Here is a 21083-nt window from a genome sequence, read left to right as displayed (position 1 = left end):
GGTGAGCCACCCCTTATTTCTTTATATTTTAATTCCACAGGATTGGACTTTCTTCCTTTAATTGGTTTGAAGAGTTTTCAAGTCAGTTAACAGATAACTTCGCAAAGAACCATTTTTAAATGATGTATTCAGGTACTTTGTTACTTGTGGCAAAAATACATGACTGGGACCCATTTAATTGAATCTATGAAAAATGTCAAAGATCACACCTTGACAGATATATATAGTATTTTTGTATGAGCAAGGTAATTCCCAAGGGGCTATTAGCCAACAAATATACCTTAAAAACTGGACGAAAGAAGAAGTGGCAGGCCTAAAAAACTACAGAACATCAACAGTGTGTGACAGTCATGTTGTAAAGTGACAGAAAAAGGGCTTGACACAGCATGTGAGAGCTACTGCACTGAAAGCTATTCGTCAACAATAATCTCAGTGGAAGGGTATGAGGTATTACAAACTACCAGTGTTGGTCAAGTTACTTGAAAAAGTAATCAGTAACTAATTACCGATTACTTCCCCCCAAAAGCAATCCCGTTGCTTTACTGATTACTAATTTTCTAAAGTACTTAGTTACTTTTTAAAAACATGATTTACAACCTGAATAAATCTAATAAAACTAGTTTTAATAGTTTTAATCTTTTAACTTTATCCATCAAGCAAAAATTCAATTATATGCAGCATTCTCTGACTGGAAGAAATTTGTTTAACATTTTAATAAATTGTGTCAAACTTAGTTCAGTTTTGCTCTTTTAAAATCTGCTTCAAAGCTCCAAAGGGCTTTTTTATGACCACACAATCAAAAAAAAAATTCACAGCATTTCAATAAATGATTCATGAAAAAACATTTTTCTTGATATCTTGGCAAATCAGTATGTCCATCAAATGACACCAACATAATAAACTTAATGACCTCTCCTTTGCAGCTCTTTATTTAGACAACTTGAACTTGTTTTGACATTAACTCATAAGCCCTGAGATTTTGCCATCTGTTGCATTAAAGATTAGAATGAACTCTGGTTGTAATCCACTGTGTTCAGCTGTTCCCTCTGTGACTCAACATAAGGTGCCGTTTAAAATTTCTGAAGCAGGTATTCAATAACATACATAATAAAGATAAATGAACGGCAGTTTGTGGCCGTGGTGATAATCTCTGTGGCATCATTGTCCCTTTGAGGACAGTTCCTAAAAATATCTCACTCCTGATTAATTCCTGAAACAGTGCATATTTAAGAAAGGGGCAGCTAATACCTGGGTTCACTGGCTGCTTGTTCGAGATTTAGCACCTCACTTGTCAATTTATATCCATCTAATCTCTCTCTCATGACGCTGTCACTGGTTTTTAAAATAAGTGACAGTTTAACAGCCTATTATGACCTGTTTCCTGGGCATGATTAAACACCTGGCACCATCTGCCTGCATACAGAAACATTATACCAATAATGTTAAAATGTTGACATATCTGATGTAGATAAAGTTGCCCAGCACAACTTAGTTAAAAATAAAAGTTATACATTGATTTGCATGCCCAAGCAAAAGATGACTTGTGGAGAAATCCTTGTTGGCAAGCACAGCGGTAGTTTGTCACTAGATTGGTGCACATCTCATGAGGGGTTTTGGGACACTTCTCTTTACTTACTTACTTAGTACTTAGTTCCTCCTACGCCGAGCGGCGCATCGGGCAGCTAGTGATCTCCATCGATGTCGGTCAGCAGCGACTGCTTCAGCTTCGTCCCAGGCAATGTCGACAGTTCTCAGGTCGTCCATAAATGTTCGACGCCATGTGGTCTTTGGTCGGCCTTGCTTTCGCTTGCCAGTTCGTGGACGCCATGTCATGGCAATCTTAGCTGGGCGATGAGGGGGTAGGCGTAAAATACACTCAACAAAAATATAAACGCAACACCTTTGTTACTGCTCCCATTCCCCATGGGATGGACGTAGAGACCTAAAATTCATTCCAGATACACAATATAACCATCCCTCCCAAACAGTGGTCACAAATCAGTCCAAATGTGTGGTAGTGGGCACATCTGCTATATTGAAATAATCCATCCCACCTCACAGGTGTGCCACATCAGGATGCTGATCTGACATCATGAGTAGTGCACAGGTGTACCTCAGACTGCCCACAACAAAAGGCCACCCTGGAATGTGCAGTTTTTTGCGCTATTGGGGGTCTGGGGACCCAGAACCGGTCAGTATCTGGTGTGACCACCATTTGCCTCATGCAGTGCAACACATCGTCGCATGGAGTCTATCAGATTGTCAGTTGTGGCCTATGGAATGTTGGTCCACTCCACTTCAATGGCTGTGCGAGGTTGTTGGATATTCGTGGGAACTGGTACACGCTGTCGTATACGCCAGTCAAGCACATCCCGAACATGCTCAATGGGTGACATGTCCGGTGAGTATGCTGGCCATGCAAGAACTGGGACATTCTCAGCTGCCATCTGCCCTGAACAATGTGAACCATGATTCATCCGTGAAGCGCACACCTCTCCAATGTGCCAGACGCCATCGAATGTGAGCATTTGCCCACACAAGTCTGTTACGGCGACGAGCTGGAGTCAGGTCAAGACCCCGATGAGGACGACGGGCATGCAGTTGAGCGTCCCTGAGACGGTTTCTGACAGTTTGTGCAGAAATTGTTTGGTTGTGCAAACCAATTGTTCCAGCAGCTGTCTGGGTGGCTGGTCTCAGACGATCTTGGAGGTGAACCTGCTGGATGTGGAGGTCCTGGGCTGGTGTGGTTACACGAGGTCTGCGGTTGTGAGGCCGGTTGGATGTGCTGCCATATTCTCGGAAACGCCTGTGGAGACGGCTTATGGTTGAGAAATGAACATTCAATGCACGGGCGACAGATCTGGTTGACATTCCTGCTGTCAGCATGCCAATTGCACGCTCCCTCATTGCTTGTGGCATCTGTGGCATTTTGCTGTGAGACAAAACTGCACATTCCAGGGTGGCCTTTTGTTGTGGGCAGTCTGAGGTACACCTGTGCACTACTCATGATGTCAGATCAGCATCCTGATGTGGCACACCTGTGAGGTGGGATGGATTATCTCAATATAGCAGATGTGCCCACTACCACACATTTGGACTGATTTGTGACCACTGTTTGGGAGGGATGGTTATATTGTGTATCTGGAATGAATTCTAGGTCTCTACGTCCATCCCATGGGGAATGGGAGCAGTAACAAAGGTGTTGCGTTTATATTTTTGTTGAGTGTATGTCCCGCAAAGCGAAAGCGTCTTTCTGCAACAACATCGGCTAATGGGCGGGTGCCTGCTCTTCGTAGGACCTCCTCATTTGTTATTCGGTCCCGGTAGGAAATTCTCAGGATTCGCCGCAAGCCACGTTGTTGAAGCACGTTCAGGTGTTGAATAGTTGCACTTGTTGAGCGCCAGGTTTCACTAGCGTAAAGTGCAGTAGGGAAGACGATAGAGTTCAGTAGTCTGAACTCTGCCATTGCCGGTCCCAAGCCCGGATGAGAAAGGAGGAGGGTTGGGCGTGGGGCTAGCAACCCCACCCTGTAAAAACTCCAATCGCTACGGAAACAGCAACTTCTCTTTACAGAAACTCTAAATCTTTTAGTTTTCTTGGTTGCCTCTTGGGAGCTCCCTCCATAGATTCTCTGTAAGATTGATGCGATGAAATCATCCTGTATCTTTAACAGAAAAAAGACTCAAAGGAAGTTTCCACCTCCGTGCTTGACTGTGGGGATATTGTTCTTTAGGTCATACTCAGCATTTCTCTTCCCCCAAACACAGCGGGTCAAGTTGATGACAAAGAACTTGTAGTTCTTCATGTAGTTTATAACATTTATGTCATGTGTTTTTTCTCAATTGTGCTTGCTATCCTGTCTCTCTCCATTAAAATGAAACTACCATAAAAATGAGAGACTATTCATTTCTTTGTGAGCAAAAGCAGAAATTTAGCAGGAGATTGAAGAATTATATCCTCCACTGTATGCCCTCTGATCTCAGCCAGAATTGACATATTTTTCATGAGGTTTTTTTAATAGCCAATAAAATGTCATTGAAAACTTTTTTGCATTTTTTAATGTACTATCAAGGTTTAACAAAAACGTTTTAAAGCTAAGGCAACCTCTTTCTGCACTAAAGTGACATTGGGTTGGTTTTTTTTGTTTCTGTTGCATCTGTCATCAAGTGTCCCTCAGACAAGATTCTTTGGGACAGGAAAAAAAGAAGCCTCAGATTCTCTAATGTGACCGCTAGTCCACTGTGATCTCTAAAGCCATCCCAGAAGGATCCTGGAGGAATTTCTATTGAGGGCTTTATCAGCTATGACTTTATTTATAAGCCTGTCATGACTATCAGAAGTGTCACCGCGCACCATTAATGGTACATTTCAAAACAATAAGCTTTGGAGATAAGTGAAAAATGCATTTTGTTACATTGCTGTGAAGACAGAAATCCTTGCCATGACATATGAAGTGTATTCACCATATGAATTTTTGAAATATGTAGGAATGTAAGTAAATCAGGACATAAAATAAAACCCTGTAAAACACAGTTTCACATTTTTTATGTAATTGTTTCATGACTTTATTTGTGAGAAAATTTGTGATACCACATTCATGTTCATCTGAAACTGGAAAATTAATACACACACAAACACACACACACACACAATAGAAACCGTAGAAAATGACAGATCTTTCAGTCAGCTATGCCTTCTAATGAGCAGTGCCAAATCCATTTTAAAATTTCACATAAGTAAAAAGTTAGCTTACAGTATTTTACTCTTAATGTCTTGAATTGGATACAGAAAAAAAAAACGACACCATCTTTTTTTTATTCATAAGGACATAATAAAATCATTTGGTCCTTATCACGTCTTAATATTAGATAAATACAACCTCAGATTAGCAAAACATTTTACACCATCTCATTATTTATTTAATTTAAAAAAAGTAACCCTCACTGCTTCCATATGAATTAAGAAGAATAAAGAGTAGTAGTAAGTAGCAGGCGATGCTTATACTTGCAGATTGCGGCTTGAGCCTGGTTCTGTTGGAGGTTTTCTTTCCTGCTGTCACCAAGTGCTTGCTCATAGGGGTCATTTGATTGTTGGGGTTTCTTTGCATTATTGTAGTGTATTGCACATAGACATTCCAGTTGTAAAATAAAATCAAAATTCACATGATTTTCAGTAATGAGATTAGACTTGAGCAGTGACTGCTTTGCGTTTAATAACTTTGTGTACCACCAACTATTACTGGCTTACAAATGCATTCTTTGAGCTTAAATTGTTCAATAGCTGCTTTTAAGTCTAGACACATCCTTAATGTCAAATCCAGTTATAATCTTGGAGATCAGTGCCCAAGATAACAAACACTTGGAAAGTTTATCATCTGTGTGAGCTGTATCTCTGGCAGAGGTCACCCTCCTTTGGCATTCATTCTTTTCTTGAGCTGCAGTTGCTCCACGGCACGGATTTATAACAAAAGCTCAGCACCATCTGCATGACATCACATGCCAAGCTAATCACTTTCCTCCACCCACGTTCAATGGGGGATTTGACCTAAATATAGTTGTTTGCTGTCTATGCTAATGCATCTTATAAAAGCAGTAAGCGCCAACGCTTCGTACATTTTTCTGCTTCATTGTCTTCTGGCTGTGACGGCTACTGACTTAACCAGCAGGAGCTTTGATTCAGGTGTCTCTAGAAGGAGCCATACGCTGACTTTCTGGGGTAAGATTTGATCAGGATGATGATCAAATTCATTAATAGATGAATTCTAACATTAACCCTGGATGTTTTAGTCCCCTGGGGTGTACACTGCAGAGATGAGTTCAGACGCTGACATGGCTGTTTTTGGGGAGGCCGCTCCATATCTGAGGAGACCCGAACGAGAGAGGATTGAAGCTCAGAACAGGCCCTTTGATGCCAAAACTGCAGTGTTTGTGGTGGATCCAAAGGAGCTCTTTGTTAAAGGCACATTTCAAAGCAAAGAGGGTGGCAAGGCGACTGTTAAAACTCAGTCAGGACAGGTACATCTGCTCCATGTATCTCTATACTGGAGATTTATAGGCATCGTTGGCACATTTTATTTAGATTGTCCACTGATGAGCTTTTTAATGTACTTTACATTGTAGAAGCAATATAGAGAGCAGGCTCTAACTTCATATATTTCTTAATGAAGATGTCTTTCTTACCGTCACAGGTTGTAACAGTGAAGGAAGATGAAATCTTCCCTATGAACCCACCCAAGTTTGATAAGATTGAGGACATGGCCATGATGACACACCTTAATGAGGCGGCTGTGCTGTTTAACCTCAAAGAGCGTTACGCAGCTTGGATGATCTATGTGAGTACTGCACCAGATAATGCCTGACAAGCTGCTGCTCAACTGAAGCGTGCAGACCAACAGCAGAGGTGCAGTCAGCTGAGGGTTTATTTGGTCTGACAGTAGCTACTTTTTCTTTTCTTTTTGTCTTTTTTTTTTTTTAATGCTTTGAGGTTATAGAAAAAGTCTAGAGAAGTGTATATCCAAATCGATCCTCGAGTATCTTCCTGGACAAGTGAGCCTATTCTCTTTTTCAGGAAGTGTTATAAATGAAACTAAACATAAATTAATGTTAAAATGTTCTTCAAACTAATAACAAAGTCTTACAAATTCACTGAAATTTTCATGATTTGCAGGCCAAATGCAAGTTCACTGGCAGACAGACTCAAGCAAAAAGCAAACTTCATTCGGGCTGATCTCAGAGTCCAGACTTGCACCATGCAGGAACACACAACAGGACAACAACAATAAACAATGAGGGAACAAATTAGACTCTAAATTAAGAGTAACATATAACAAGAACTACAAGTTCCCAGAATGCTCAAGAATAAATAAAGAACAGTAAACAAAACTATGAACACCTGGAAAACAAAGAAATGAACTTCAAAAAGCTCAAAAACACAAAGTTAGGCCCAGGATCATGACAAAAATACAGGTGAAAACACCTGTATAAATATAGTTAGCCTCAGCGTTTAAATAATATGGCCCAGTTTTGGCCTAATTTTGTCCAATACTCATAGTTTTAAGTGATGGAATTTTACAAAATAGCAGCCAGTCCAACATCCAGGTAAAATATATGTTTAAATATAAAAATTACATTACTTAAGTCAAATCAAATTCAAATTCAAATTTTATTTGTCACGTACACAGTCATACACAGTACGATATGTAGTGAAATGCTTGGACAACTGCTCGTGACCTAAAGTCATCTAATGAATGATGACAGATCACTGTGTGAATTAAAGCATCTCATATTCTAAAACCCACTATCCAGTGTTATTTACCAGAAAAAAGAAAACAATACATTTGAACCATAAACAGAACAACACAAAAAGAGAAAATCCAATTAAATTAAAATGTTGTTTATATACTGCTTCTGACTTTGGAGTTAAGACTTCATAGTTACCACTTACTCGCCTGTCCTTATAATCCATCACAGCCTGTGTCGTGAGAATCAGTGTCACCTGTGTCCTAAGCTGCCTGGTCAACAACATAAATATATGGTGTCCTTTGAGACTAAATTCACCAGGCTGACTAATTAAAAAGCAATAGTTATTCTGTCAGATAAAGCTAATAAGCTTATATTGACCACAGATGTTGCTTTTGGTTGTAGACCTACTCTGGCTTGTTCTGTGTCACTGTGAACCCTTACAAGTGGCTCCCAGTGTACAACCAGGAAGTGGTGGTAGCCTACAGGGGTAAGAAGCGCCAGGAGGCTCCACCACACATCTTCTCCATTTCCGACAATGCATATCAGTCGATGCTTACTGGTAAGCTTAAAAGTTATATTACCATTTTTATGTAATCCAGTGCACCTCTCTAACATGACTGTTTGCTTTTTTGTTTGTTTGGTTTTTTTTAGATAGAGAAAACCAGTCCATCCTCATCACGTAAGCTGCATTTAAAAGATTGTACAACAGCCTGTATTTGTTACTTGATTAAAGATTTCTGATTGTACTTTATGTACTGTAGTGGAGAATCCGGTGCAGGAAAGACTGTCAACACCAAGCGTGTCATCCAGTACTTTGCGACAATCGCAGGCTCCGGGGACAGGAAAAAAGATGCTGCTGCCACTGGAAAATTACAGGTAATATTTAAATATATATGGACTATTCATCAGCTGCCTTGTCTGTATTTTTAATATTTTACATTGTTCATTGTCTTACTTAAGGGGAATCTGGAGGATCAAATCATCTCTGCTAACCCTTTGTTGGAAGCCTTTGGAAATGCCAAGACTGTCAGAAATGATAACTCTTCACGCTTTGTAAGTGAAGACTTTTTTATTTATTTTAATTCCAAGTCTTCTTTTGCTCTCCATAGATAACGTTTCTTTCATTTTTCAGGGCAAATTCATCAGGATCCACTTTGGAACCACAGGAAAGCTGGCTTCTGCTGATATTGAGACTTGTGGGTATTAATAAGTAATACAATCTTGTCAGAATTTGTTGTATTCTTTATTTAAGCCAATTTTGTGTGTTTTTGGTAGATTTACTGGAAAAATCCAGAGTAACGTTTCAACTGGCCGCAGAGAGGAGTTACCATATTTTCTACCAGATAATGTCCAACAAGAGGCCTGAGCTCATAGGTGACACAAGAAACGACAGCATTGCAACAAAATCATATACACAATGTGTGTATGGTGCAAGGCACCAAATTGAGGGCTTGTTATGTTCTTTCCAGAAACTCTCCTCATTACCACCAACCCCTATGACTACCCATTTGTCAGCCAGGGGGAGATCAGCGTGGCGAGTATTGATGACAGTGAAGAATTGATGGCCACTGATGTAAGTCAGATGAACATTTCCTGCTTTTCCATCACTGCTAACTTTGCTCTTAGATCAGCTCTACTTTCATGTGCATTCAGAGTGCTATCGACATCCTGGGCTTCACTGGAGAGGAGAAGATTGGCATCTATAAGCTGATAGGTGCCGTGATGCATTATGGGAATATGAAGTTCAAGCAGAAGCAGAGAGAGGAGCAGGCAGAGCCAGACGGCACGGAGGGTAATTGTTATTCATAATGTTCCACCTTAATGATTTTATTTATCTTGATATAAATATATATCTCTTGTGCTCATTATCGTTTGTTTTTGGTATGTGCAAATATAGATTTTAATCTTTTCAAACCTTAGAATCTCAGCCTCTTTTATCACACTCTGCCTTTATTTTTTCTTCTCTTCTCTTTTTCTTTGACAAGTGGCTGACAAAGCAGCTTACCTGATGGGTCTGAACTCTGCAGACCTGCTGAAAGCTTTGTGTTATCCAAGAGTAAAGGTTGGCAATGAGTATGTGACCAAAGGGCAGACTGTTCAGCAGGTAACTTGCAAATTTTAGTGTTAACGGACACATAGAAAAGTTCATATCAGGTGCACAAGTGGAAATTCATCCTATAATAATAATAATAATAATAATACATTTTATTTATAGGCACCTTTAAAGACCTTCAAGGTCACCTTACATTAGTATAAAAAATAAAAAACAAGTATAAAAACTCAACAAGGTAAAAATAGACTAAGACGGAATCATGATGATGTGCAATTGTGAATAGAAGGGTTTTAAGGTGCAATTATAAAAGTGGAGAGAGAGTTTGTAGTCCGGAGATCTGGTGGCTGAACAGCTAAAGGCTCTGAGTCGTATGGAAGTCAGACGAGCAGGTGGAACAAACAAAAGGGAAGCTGAAGAAGAGCGGAGTGTACGAGGGACTGAGGGCATATGGAGAAGATCAAATAAATATGGGGGAGCGTGGTTATGAAGCGGTTTGACGTTAAGAAGCAGGATCTTGAAATTGACACGGAGGTGAACTTGAAGCTAATGGAGCTGTTTAAGAACAGGTGTTATATGTTCAGTCTCATCCTCTTATCTGCTTTATCTTCAGTGTTTGCCTTGGTACAGGTTTTTGAAAAACTATTGGCACTAACTTAATCAGCGTTGTGAGGTTCATATTGTGTATTGATCATTTTTATTGTTAAATGACAGGAAAGCCTTGTCAAACGCTTAATGTCTTTGAATCCATCAGTTGTGTTGATGCTAGAATATAGCTTAGCTCAGTACATTGAGTGGGCAACCACATGCCATATGACTGAGAGTGCCTGGCCTGGGTTCGAGTCCACCCCTTGGCCCTTAGCCACATGTCTTTCCCGTTCTCTCTGCCCCCGCTTTCCTGTCATTTCTTCACTGTGTCTATCAAATAAAGCTGAAAAAAGGCCAAAAAAAAGAATATAGCAAGAAACTCTAACCTTACAGTCCTGAGAACTCTGACATCTAATCCTGTACTTTGGGGGGAAAATAACATCTTGGAAAAATGTGGGTTAATTGTTTTTGATGTGTGCTAGAATTACTTTTTTCTGGTTCCCTGATTGTTATGACCTGGTAGATCATTCTGAAATGACAACTGTATGTATTTGGAGAGCTCAGGGTTGGAGTTTGTGTTAATCAAAGAGGACGGCAGGCACGTGTCGTCTGGACTAAAAATGGCATGTGAAATAAGTTAAACATCTAGCAAACATAGTTTTATCAAATTAACAGTAATCTTGCTCTGTGTATAGATATTGTCTTGAAGTGTGTTGCACACAACAACCTTACAACATGATGATATTAAAGTTGCTGTTGAAATCTACAAAATGTCATTATGTACAGGTCTACAATTCTATTGGCGCTTTGGCCAAATCAGTGTATGAGAAGATGTTTCTCTGGATGGTCCTCCGCATTAATCAGATGCTTGACACGAAGCAACCTCGGCAGTTCTTTATTGGAGTCCTGGACATTGCTGGATTTGAAATCTTTGATGTAAGTTTTCTTTCTACGGTCCATCTGATTATTTGTAGAAAAATAAATAAGCTCTACAGTAAATTCCATGTTTTGCAGTATAACAGTCTGGAACAGTTGTGCATCAATTTCACCAACGAGAAACTGCAACAGTTTTTCAACCATCACATGTTTGTGCTGGAGCAAGAGGAGTATAAAAAGGAAGGCATCGAGTGGGAGTTCATTGACTTTGGGATGGACCTGGCTGCCTGTATCGAGCTCATTGAGAAGGTTTGTTTATTCAGATGCAATATGACCCTGTGATCCCAGCAGGATTTTCTGACTCACTATCTTCAACAGCCAATGGGCATCTTTTCCATCCTTGAAGAGGAGTGTATGTTCCCTAAGGCTTCAGACACGACCTTTAAAAACAAGTTGTATGACCAGCATCTAGGAAAATCAAGCAACTTTCAGAAGCCCAAGTCTGTCAAAGGCAAGGCTGAAGCTCATTTCTCTTTGGTGCACTATGCCGGGACTGTGGATTACAGCATCACAGGCTGGTTAGACAAAAACAAGGACCCGCTGAATGAGACTGTCGTCCAACTCTACCAGAAAGCCAGCCTGAAACTACTGGCTTTCCTCTATTCTAACTATGCTTCTTCTGAGGGTAGGAGTATGAAATACCTAATATTTTATTCTCTATTAAAATGGCCTGTTTTTAATATTCTAAATAAATAAAAACAATGATTATTTTGAAGAAAACACAGGTGGAAGTGGTGGTGTTAAGAAAGCAGCAAAGAAGAAGGGCGCATCGTTCCAGACTGTGTCAGCCCTCTTTAGGGTAACTTTCTGAAAATCTGATCAACAATAGTCTGAAAAAATATTCTGATTGAAAAAATAAATCATCACTGATCATTTCTAACAGGAGAATCTGGGAAAGCTAATGACAAACCTGAGGAGCACCCATCCTCACTTTGTTAGGTGCCTGATCCCAAATGAAACTAAAACTCCAGGTATTCCTCGTGACATTTCAGACTATTTTACTTGTACTGTATGTATGGCAGCCTGAATACAGCCTAAAGACAGTGTGGCTCTACCTGACTTGTAGGGATTATGGAACACCATCTGGTCATCCATCAGCTGAGATGTAATGGTGTGTTAGAAGGAATCAGGATCTGCAGGAAGGGCTTTCCCAGTCGGATCCTGTATGGGGATTTCAAGCAAAGGTAATCAACAAAAGTCTGTTTTTCTGAGAATACTTTAAAAATTGTGTGTAATAAGAGATTTCTTTGTTTAGGTACAAAGTACTGAATGCCAGTGTAATTCCTGAAGGACAATTCATTGACAACAAGAAAGCTTCCGAGAAGCTCTTGGGCTCTATCGATGTAGATCACACACAGTATAAGTTCGGACATACCAAGGTAATTCATTTTGAGTGTAAGTGAAGGCTTCGCCATATTCGAAATGACATATGGTAGGGTTACCATATTTTGATTTCCAAAAAAGAGGACACTTGGCCCAGTCATGAAGAACTTTTAACATATTTAAACAATGCCTTCTCTGTGCAGTTAATAAATGGTGAAATAAAAAATGTCATATAGGCTTTTACAAGTCAACAAGTGCAAAAAAATTACTTAAAAACCTCTGGAATTAAATAATGGTACAGAAATAAGGCCTCATCTGTATAAGAAAAATTACGGGACGGTGCGAGGGAAATTTCTTTTGCAGTTCGTCTGAAAAGCTGCACTTGTGCTTTGGCATCTTTTAAACATCATCAGGCATGCTGTGTCCAGTCTGTAAGGCAGAACAGCTATTCACAAAGCAGCAGCTCGGGGATGACGTCACACATATGGGTCCTCTGTGGGCCCATAGAAAAACCCGGACATTTTCATCAATCTCGAAAATCCCCCCGGACAGAACGTGGAAAGTGGACCTGTCCGGGGAAAAGAGGACGGTTGGTCACCCTAACATACGGTGAAACTGAAACTTACTGTTGGAAGGCGGACAGTATTTATCCCACATTGAACATAAGAGTAGGGGGATTGTCCACTTAGTTCAATTGTTGGTACCTAGCTAGCCCAGCTACTCCCATCTCATGTTCGTATACCACTAAGCAGATCATTGTTTTGATAGTACCAAACTTTTCCCCACAGTCAAACAAACTCCAACATCATCGTCTTCAACTGTAGTCAGCAACAGTAATCCAAGTACTAGTGAAGAACTGTTATGTTGTTTGTTGTAACCAATCATTTTTAGTATCATTGAGAACAGTGGGTCTGAACATAGTGTTGTAGTTTTTAAGAGATATACAGACAAATGTTCCTTTTCTTTTGTAGGTGTTCTTCAAAGCAGGACTTTTGGGTCTGCTGGAAGAGATGAGGGATGAAAAACTTGCCTCTCTTATCACAATTACTCAGGCTTTGTGCCGTGGCTTTCTCAGAAGGAAGGAGTTTCAGAAAATGATGGAGAGAAGGTAATTAAAATGAGTCCAGAGTAAACTCAAGGTCAATGTTCAGCACACTAAATACAGTAGAACTTTTTGTTCCACCTCTTTCCAGAGAGTCTATTTATATCGTTCAGTACAATATTCGCTCCTTCATGAATGTGAAACACTGGCCATGGATGAAGCTCTACTTTAAGATCAAGCCACTCTTGAGGAGTGCTGAGACGGAGAAGGAGATGGCCATGATGAAAGTTGAATTTGCCAAGTGTAAGGAGGATTTAGCCAAAGCTGAGGCTAAGAAGAAGGAGCTGGAAGCCAAAATGGTTTCTCTACTTCAGGAAAAGAACGACTTGTGTCTGCAGATTCAAGCTGTGAGGAGAGAAACTATGAATTTTGCAATACACAAGTAGAGTGCAGTCTGCATAAATGCTAAATGTGATTTTTGTTAAATAGGAAAGTGAGAGCTTGGCAGATGCTGAGGAGCGATGCGAGGGACTGATAAAGAACAAGATCTTGCTCGAGGCTAAAACCAAAGAACTGAGTGAGAGACTGGAGGATGAGGAGGAGCTGAACGCTGAACTGACTGCCAAGAAGAGGAAGCTAGAAGATGAATGCTCTGAGCTGAAGAAGGATATTGATGATTTGGAGCTCACCTTGGCTAAAGTGGAGAAAGAAAAGCATGCCACTGAAAACAAGGTGTGTTTTTGGTGGTCACCTAACCCTAAAAGAAGGCAAAATTGACTCATTTTGAAAAAACATAAATAGTTTATCATGTGTTTGTCAGTTTCGTTTGTTTTCCGATTGCCACAATTAGAAGAACAATAAAAAAATATATAGATATATATATTATGCAATCTGATTGATTAGAGTTGCAGTTACGGTTAGGGTCATCACTGATGACAACTTCGACCTCAGAAGGTTAAGATACGTGTTTTACACATTCAGGTGAAGAATCTGACAGAAGAAATGTCGTGTCTTGATGACACTATTGCTAAGTTATCCAAGGAGAAGCTGGCCCTCCAAGAGGTCCACCAGCAGACACTAGATGATCTGCAAGCAGAAGAAGACAAAGTCAACTCTCTAACCAAAGCTAAGATCAAGCTGGAGCAACAAGTTGATGATGTAAGTCTATATAGCCAGTAGTTGTTTTTAAAAAATTCAAATCACACATCATGTATAATGTGTATATCCCCATGTATTAGCTTGAGGGCTCTCTAGAACAAGAAAAGAAAGTTCGAATGGATGTGGAGAGGGCTAAAAGAAAGCTTGAAGGAGATCTGAAACTTGCTCAGGAATCCATAATGGATTTGGAAAATGGCAATCAACAGCTGAAGGAGCATCTCAAAAAGTATGGATGGGCACATCTTTGTTTAGGTATAATTTTAAGCTTCTAATGTTTGCTTATAGAAATAGATATGATTTTGTGCAACAGGAAAGACTTCGAATTAAGCCAGTTTGTATCAAAAATTGAGGATGAGCAAAGTGCAGCTGTACAATGTCAGAAGAGGATCAAGGAGCTTCAGGTACCAACAGCAGAAATCTATTGAATTCTTTTTTTCTTTTCTTTTTTCAAATATCTTGAAATCTTGAAGTCAGTGAATGTTAATGGGGTTTTTTTGTTGCTTTAACAAGGCATGCAATGAAGAGCTAGTGGAAGAGCTTGAAGTTGAGCGTGTTGCTAGGGCCAAGGTGGAAAAGCAAAGGTCTGATCTTTCCAGAGAGCTTGAGGAGATCAGTGAGAGGCTGGAGGAGGCTGGAGGAGCCACGGCCGCTCAAGTAGAACTGAACAAGAAGCGAGAGGCTGAGTTTCAGAAATTAAGACGAGACCTCGAAGAATCGACCCTACACCACGAGGCCATCGCTGCAGCTTTAAGAAAGAAGCACGCTGACAGTGTGGCTGAGCTGGGAGAGCAGATTGACAATCTGCAGAGAGTCAAGCAGAAGCTAGAAAAGGAGAAGAGTGAGTACAAGATGGAGACTGATGATCTGTCTAGCAACATGGAGATCATGGTCAAAGCAAAGGTAAGCTAAGTTAAGACATTCATACTGAATGTCAAATATAATAATACAAAATCACCATTACCTACATGATGCAGGTTCCATGTGTTTTCTGCAACTAATCTCAGCAGATCATTTAACCTTCTGAGATCTAAGTGGCCATAACCCTAACACAGTTAGGATTATCATCTAATTAGTGTATAACTTGGACCTCAGAGGGCAGAGTTGTGTGCATTCAAATTAGAAGGACCTTTACACTTACACTACAGAGACAATCTGACTTGATCATCTGGACGTAACAGTCATTTGACATTTAATTGCTCTTTACCTCTGCTCATTTTTGCCCACAGCTTGACTCCTAACCAACTGTTCCCTCACTGTTTAAAGTTCCCAAATTGATATCATGTTTTGCCGTATCATTATATATACAAAGATACCAATTTTGGTAAAAAGTTTGGCCTCTGAAAGTAAAGTGGGAATAGTGCATTCAAAATAATGTAATCAGCAATTAGTGGATTGTGTCTTGCATATAATCAGTATGTTAGAAATACAAATAAAACTGTTATCCATATTATCAGATTAATTATGAAAAGCTGTGCCGCTCTCTGGAAGACCAACTGAGTGAATACAAAACAAAACATGATGAGAACACACATCTGATCACTGAAGTAAATGCTCAAAAGGCAAGACTTCAGAATGAAAATGGTAAGCAGCTGATTAAAAGGTTTTTGGAGTGAAAGTGCTCTTGTTTTTTATGCCTTATTTTCTGAACCCTCTCAAACAGGTGAGCTCTCTCGTCTGCTTGAGGAGAAAGAAGCAATACTCTCTCAGATGTTGAGGTCCAAGCTTGCCTTTACCCAGCAAGTCGAGGAACTGAAGAGACAGGTTGAGGAAGAAATAAAGGTTTGTTTCCACCGTGCCAAACAGTACCTGTTAAGTTAGTGCTAAGTTATGCTATATCTTAGCATAGCTTAGATTAGCTTAACTTAACTTAATTCAGAAGGTTAAAAGTGCATTCATCATCTTGGTCCCCTAAGTTGACTCAGTTCGATTTTTTTTAACAGTTGTGGAGAACTGGTTGCTACACTGGTTTTAAAGGAAAAGTCAGACGTTTTGTAGAATAGGTTTGTTTACTAGTGGATAATTAGCACAAGATCAGAAACCAGTCTGTCTGTGTCCAAAGTTAAAAAGCTAAATGTAACTAGGCTAAAGCTAAAAACAGGAAAAGGAGCAATGCAATCGTTCGGCTTCTAGTCCTTATATTATAAAACTAACTTTAAAAGCTTTAGTTTGTTGCACAAATGTTTCCAACTAACATGCTAATAAATGTACTTTATATTTAAAAAAAAAAAAACATTGAACTTGCCAATGCTTACAGTGACAGGATTATTTGACCCTTTATGTGTAGTTTTGTAAATAAAAATCCAAATCTGCCTCCATGTCAGGCAAAGAATGCCCTGTCCCATGCTCTTCAATCTGCCCGCCATGACTGTGATTTGCTGAGGGAGCAGTATGAGGAGGAACAAGAGGCCAAGGCTGAGCTCCAGAGAGCAATGTCCAAGGCCAACAGTGAAGTGGCTCAGTGGAGAACCAAGTATGAGACTGATGCCATCCAGCGCAATGATGAATTGGAAGAGGCAAAGTGAGACTTTTTCTCAAACACATACCGTACATATGTAGATTTAAAAAAAAAAAAAATTATAGAGTAAGAAAATTGCCATTATTATGGATTCCCAACTTTCTCAGGAAAAAGCTTGCACAGCGTTTGCAGGAGGCTGAGGAGGCAATTGAGGCTGTGAATGCCAAGTGTTTCTCTTTGGAGAAGACAAAGCAAAGGCTGCAGGGAGAAGTGGAGGACCTCATGGCTGACGTGGAAAGAGCAAACACTCAAGCAGCTGGTCTGGATAAAAAGCAGAGGAGCTTTGATAAGGTAACTGAAGCATCTTGTAACCCACTGCTGCTAAGAGTCAAAGCATTTCATAAAGGCCTTTACAGATTCTGCCTTAGACAAACTACTTTTTGTGTTTTCTATAGATTCTTTCTGAGTGGAAGCAGAAATATGAGGAAACTCAGGCTGAACTGGATGGTGTACAGAGAGAGTCTCGCTCCCTCAGCACTGAACTCTTCAAAACAAAGAATTCTTATGAGGAAGCGTTGGAGCAGCTCGAAGTCCTCAAACGAGAGAACAAAAACCTGCAACGTATGTGGATGATTTCTTATAGATGGTTCATCACATTTATTTAACTATGCAATCATCCATGCATCCATCCAACCATCCATCGATTGCTCACAGTAGCTGTGATCGCCTGCTGTTTAAACATCATGTTTGCAGGAGGCAGCCAATCAGAAGATAGTAGATTTACCATGATAGCTCCCTTTTTAGAAAATAACTGATTATTTTTCATGTGATCAGTAACTGAGCGTTACATGTTGTTTTACATTTATAGAAGAAATTTCTGATCTGACTGAACAGCTCGGAGAGAATGGCAAAGCCATTCATGAGCTGGAGAAGACTAAGAGGCAAAGTGAAACTGAGAAGACAGAGATTCAGACTGCTTTGGAGGAAGCTGAGGTGACCTAATCTGATTTTTTTTAAACATAATTCACACAAACCTTATTATTCTTTTTTCCCTTCTGTGTAACCATTCAGTCTTTTTACTCTAGGCTTCTCTGGAGCATGAGGAATCCAAAATTTTGCGCATTCAGTTGGAGCTCACTCAGGTCAAAGGGGACATCGATCGCCGGCTGGCAGAGAAGGATGAGGAGATTGAGCAGATGAAACGCAACCACCAGCGTGTTTTGGAGACAATGCAGTCAGCTCTAGATGCTGAGATGCGGAGCAAGAATGATACCATTCGAATTAGGAAAAAGATGGAGACTGACCTCAATGAGATGGAGATACAGCTTAGCCATGCCAATCGACAGGCTGCTGAAGCCCAGAAGCAGCTGAGGAACATACAAAGCCACCTCAAAGTAGAATATGAAACGCCACTTTAAGTACATCGGTTATGAATGTCTAATCATGGGTAAATTTCTCTCTGTAGGAACAAACCATTCACCTGGATGAGGCTCTGCGGACCCAGGAGGACCTGAAGGAGCAGGTGGCCATGGTGGAGCGCAAGAGCAGCCTGCTACAGGCAGAAGTGGAGGAGCTGCAGGCTGCTCTGGAACAGTCAGAAAGAAGCCGGAAATTGGCTGAAGGGGAAGTAGCTGATGCCTGTGAGCGAGTCGGGCTGTTACACTCTCAGGTAACTCGTAATAGTGAAAAAGCTCTTCGTATATATCCAAGTTATAAGAAATATTTCTCCATATCAGCAAATAATAGTGTCAAGCAATGTTCCCTCTAATTTTTCATGTGTCTGAGCGAACACACAAACTCTCTGAGCGATCCCTTGGACCACTGTGAGCGACAGCAGACGTGTGCACTGTGGTCACGCCAGCATCGAATGCATCCAAGTTACATGGTTTATTAAAATAATCAAATTACAGCATTTATGTTAGACTACTTTTAATTAACTGCTTTAGCCCACTTACAATGAAAATTAAAAAAAAATCCTGTTCATGACCTGTGCAGTATGTTAACACTATTGGAAGTAAAAATAACTTGAACTCCAATTTTGAAAACACAACTTTCTTTTCTTTTTCTGACTTGTATCATGAGTCTGAGTCTGTGGTCTGGGAGAGAGTCTGTAACTCTCTGTCTGCAAAATACAGTATATAATGACCAATGTTGGGCAATTAATTATATAGTTACTTCTTTAAAACGTTACTGAGTTTTGCAAACAAAGTTTTTTGCTGCTGTTTACCTAAAAATGCAGCCAGAGAGCGTGCCAGCAGTGCGCAATTGCGCACACGCGCAGCTTAGAGGGAACAATGATGTCAAGGTGCGTGCTGTGTGGCAGGCAGGACTCAGAAACAGATGGTTAAACACAAAGGTGCCGGGAAAACTCAGATGCTAAAGTACAGAGAACCGAACATAATAACTGGAAACAGAGAACTAAGAGGCTAGAGACTATGAGACGGTAAGAGTGTGTACGTTAGCGACGCGACAGCAAGGAGTGAATGACAAAGGACTAAAATACACAGTGGAGTAATCAGGGAACAGGAGACAGGAGGAAAACACAGCTAGGACAAATCAAGCATGAGGAGACAAGGGAGGGAAAACTAGACACGCTAACAAAGCACACACGTCTATCAAAGTAAAACAGAAAATGTGAAACATACAACAGACACAGTCAAACCAAAATACAATAAATACAAAATATCTGCAGGTGGGTAATGGGGCTGCTGATATAAAATTAAATATGTTGTTGGACTTGTGAGAGTTCACGCATGAATTGTTAGCACAAGTTCGCTTTTATTGACAGCTGGTTTGTTGTCATTTGGCTGCAGAACACCAGTCTGCTCAACTCTAAGAGAAAGCTGGATGCAGATGTCAGCCAGCTGCAGGGGGAGGTGGAGGATGCCATCCAAGAGGCTCGTAATGCAGAGGAAAAAGCCAAAAAGGCCATCACCGATGTAAATGTCTTTATCCTTAATTTTATTCAGCAATCATTCATTTTCCATTTTTCAATGACATGGTAGACTTTGAACATCAACCTAACCTCCTGTGCAAATGTAGGCAGCAATGATGGCGGAGGAACTGAAGAAAGAACAGGACACAAGCAGTCACCTGGAGAGGATGAAGAAGAACCTGGAGGTATCTGTGAAGGATCTGCAACACCGCCTGGACGAAGCAGAGAACCTGGCTCTGAAGGGGGGCAAGAAGCAGCTTCAGAAACTGGAAGCACGGGTATCATAGCCTTTCATAAACAGTACCTGAGAAGCATCACTTAGAACGATGACCACAGTTGATGCTAAATTTGTTGAGTGCTGACTTTAGGTGCGTGAGCTGGAGGGGGAAGTGGAACTTGAACAGAAAAGAGCCGCTGATGCCATAAAAGGAGTCCGGAAATACGAGAGGAGAGTCAAGGAGCTCACTTACCAGACTGAGGAGGACAAGAAGACTGTTTTGAGACTACAGGACCTCGTAGACAAGCTGCAGCTCAAAGTCAAGGCCTACAAACGACAAAATGAAGAAGCGGTAAGATCTTCCCGTGAAGTGAGAAATTTGATATTCTCATCATTATTATTCGGTAGCTAAATTTCAGACTTTTCCTACAGGAGGAGCAGGCCAACGTTCATCTTGCTAAGCTGAGGAAGGTGCAACATGAGCTGGAGGAGGCGCAGGAGCGTGCAGACATCGCTGAATCCCAGGTTAACAAGATGAGAGCTAAAAGCAGAGAGTTTGGAAAGGTAAAGTTAGAAACCTGAATATTTTGTTTTCTCCTGCAGTCATTCACATTTACATTATCAAGCTGTGTTTAACCACCAGTTAAAAAAGCATACTTGTTGCCTATGTGTGGCCTAACATGGATGGAAACGCTGGGAATGGGCATCAGTGGCTACGGAGACTGCAGCAGGAAATTAAAAAAGAATAATAAGAGTGGATTATTTTATATTTTTACATATTTTATTTTATTTCCTTTTCTTCTTGTCTCAGGCTGCAGAATCCGAGTAAAACATCCAGCGATGGCAGAACTTATTAGCATAAATGGAAATGAACAAACATTTGTTGTTTTGCTGTGAAACTGTAGCAGAATAAAGTGATTTAAAGCATAACGTTGTTTAATGTTGTTAGTTTTTTCTCTGCATTCAGTATCAGCCATCACAATCAAGTGCAATGTTCCACCAGCCCACGCAACAATCTCAATATTTCATATTATATCTTAATATTAGCAGAAATGAGTGGAGACCTTTCCTTGATGTGTTCATGAGCTTGTCTAACTTCTTTTTGTGGTGCTAATTAGCCAGCTAGCGACAGCACTC

At 40.4% G+C, this 21083-nt stretch overlaps 1 protein-coding gene across 1 annotated transcript; it reads left to right on the top strand.

Annotated features, from left to right (window-relative positions):
- The first annotated feature begins 5612 nt into the window (after nucleotides 1-5612).
- On the top strand, nucleotides 5613-20876 carry LOC113027709 (myosin-4-like). Its single transcript, XM_026177418.2, has 39 exons — nucleotides 5613-5716; nucleotides 5788-6015; nucleotides 6189-6332; nucleotides 7645-7801; nucleotides 7894-7921; nucleotides 8004-8118; nucleotides 8203-8295; nucleotides 8375-8438; nucleotides 8518-8616; nucleotides 8712-8815; nucleotides 8896-9034; nucleotides 9228-9346; nucleotides 10667-10816; nucleotides 10895-11065; nucleotides 11135-11441; nucleotides 11533-11615; nucleotides 11700-11787; nucleotides 11883-12000; nucleotides 12072-12195; nucleotides 13111-13247; nucleotides 13333-13588; nucleotides 13671-13913; nucleotides 14163-14339; nucleotides 14420-14565; nucleotides 14650-14740; nucleotides 14850-15239; nucleotides 15794-15920; nucleotides 16000-16118; nucleotides 16661-16857; nucleotides 16962-17145; nucleotides 17250-17415; nucleotides 17663-17787; nucleotides 17880-18188; nucleotides 18260-18463; nucleotides 19608-19733; nucleotides 19837-20007; nucleotides 20098-20298; nucleotides 20379-20510; nucleotides 20758-20876. Exons 2-39 carry the CDS (start codon nucleotides 5812-5814, stop codon nucleotides 20773-20775), a joined length of 5826 nt encoding a protein of 1941 aa, XP_026033203.2. The 5' UTR covers nucleotides 5613-5716; nucleotides 5788-5811; the 3' UTR covers nucleotides 20776-20876.
- The last annotated feature ends 207 nt before the right edge of the window (nucleotides 20877-21083 follow it).

This window comes from Astatotilapia calliptera, chromosome 8, assembly GCF_964374335.1.
Source record: "Astatotilapia calliptera chromosome 8, fAstCal68.1, whole genome shotgun sequence".
In the NCBI taxonomy this organism is placed as follows: domain Eukaryota; kingdom Metazoa; phylum Chordata; class Actinopteri; order Cichliformes; family Cichlidae; genus Astatotilapia; species Astatotilapia calliptera.
The sequence above is the reverse complement of the archived record's forward strand: the minus strand, read 5'-3'. Positions and strand labels throughout refer to the sequence as shown.

What these genes read in the sequence shown, in the direction of transcription:
- LOC113027709 (XM_026177418.2), top strand. Translation starts at nt 5,812, where the DNA reads ATGAGTTCAGACGCTGACATGGCTGTTTTTGGGGAGGCCGCTCCATAT. An exon ending in ATATCAGTCGATGCTTACTG is followed by an intron (nt 7,802 to 7,893) that starts GTAAGCTTAAAA and finishes GGTTTTTTTTAG; the next exon opens with ATAGAGAAAACCAGTCCATC. An exon ending in TGGAGCAACAAGTTGATGAT is followed by an intron (nt 14,340 to 14,419) that starts GTAAGTCTATAT and finishes CCCATGTATTAG; the next exon opens with CTTGAGGGCTCTCTAGAACA.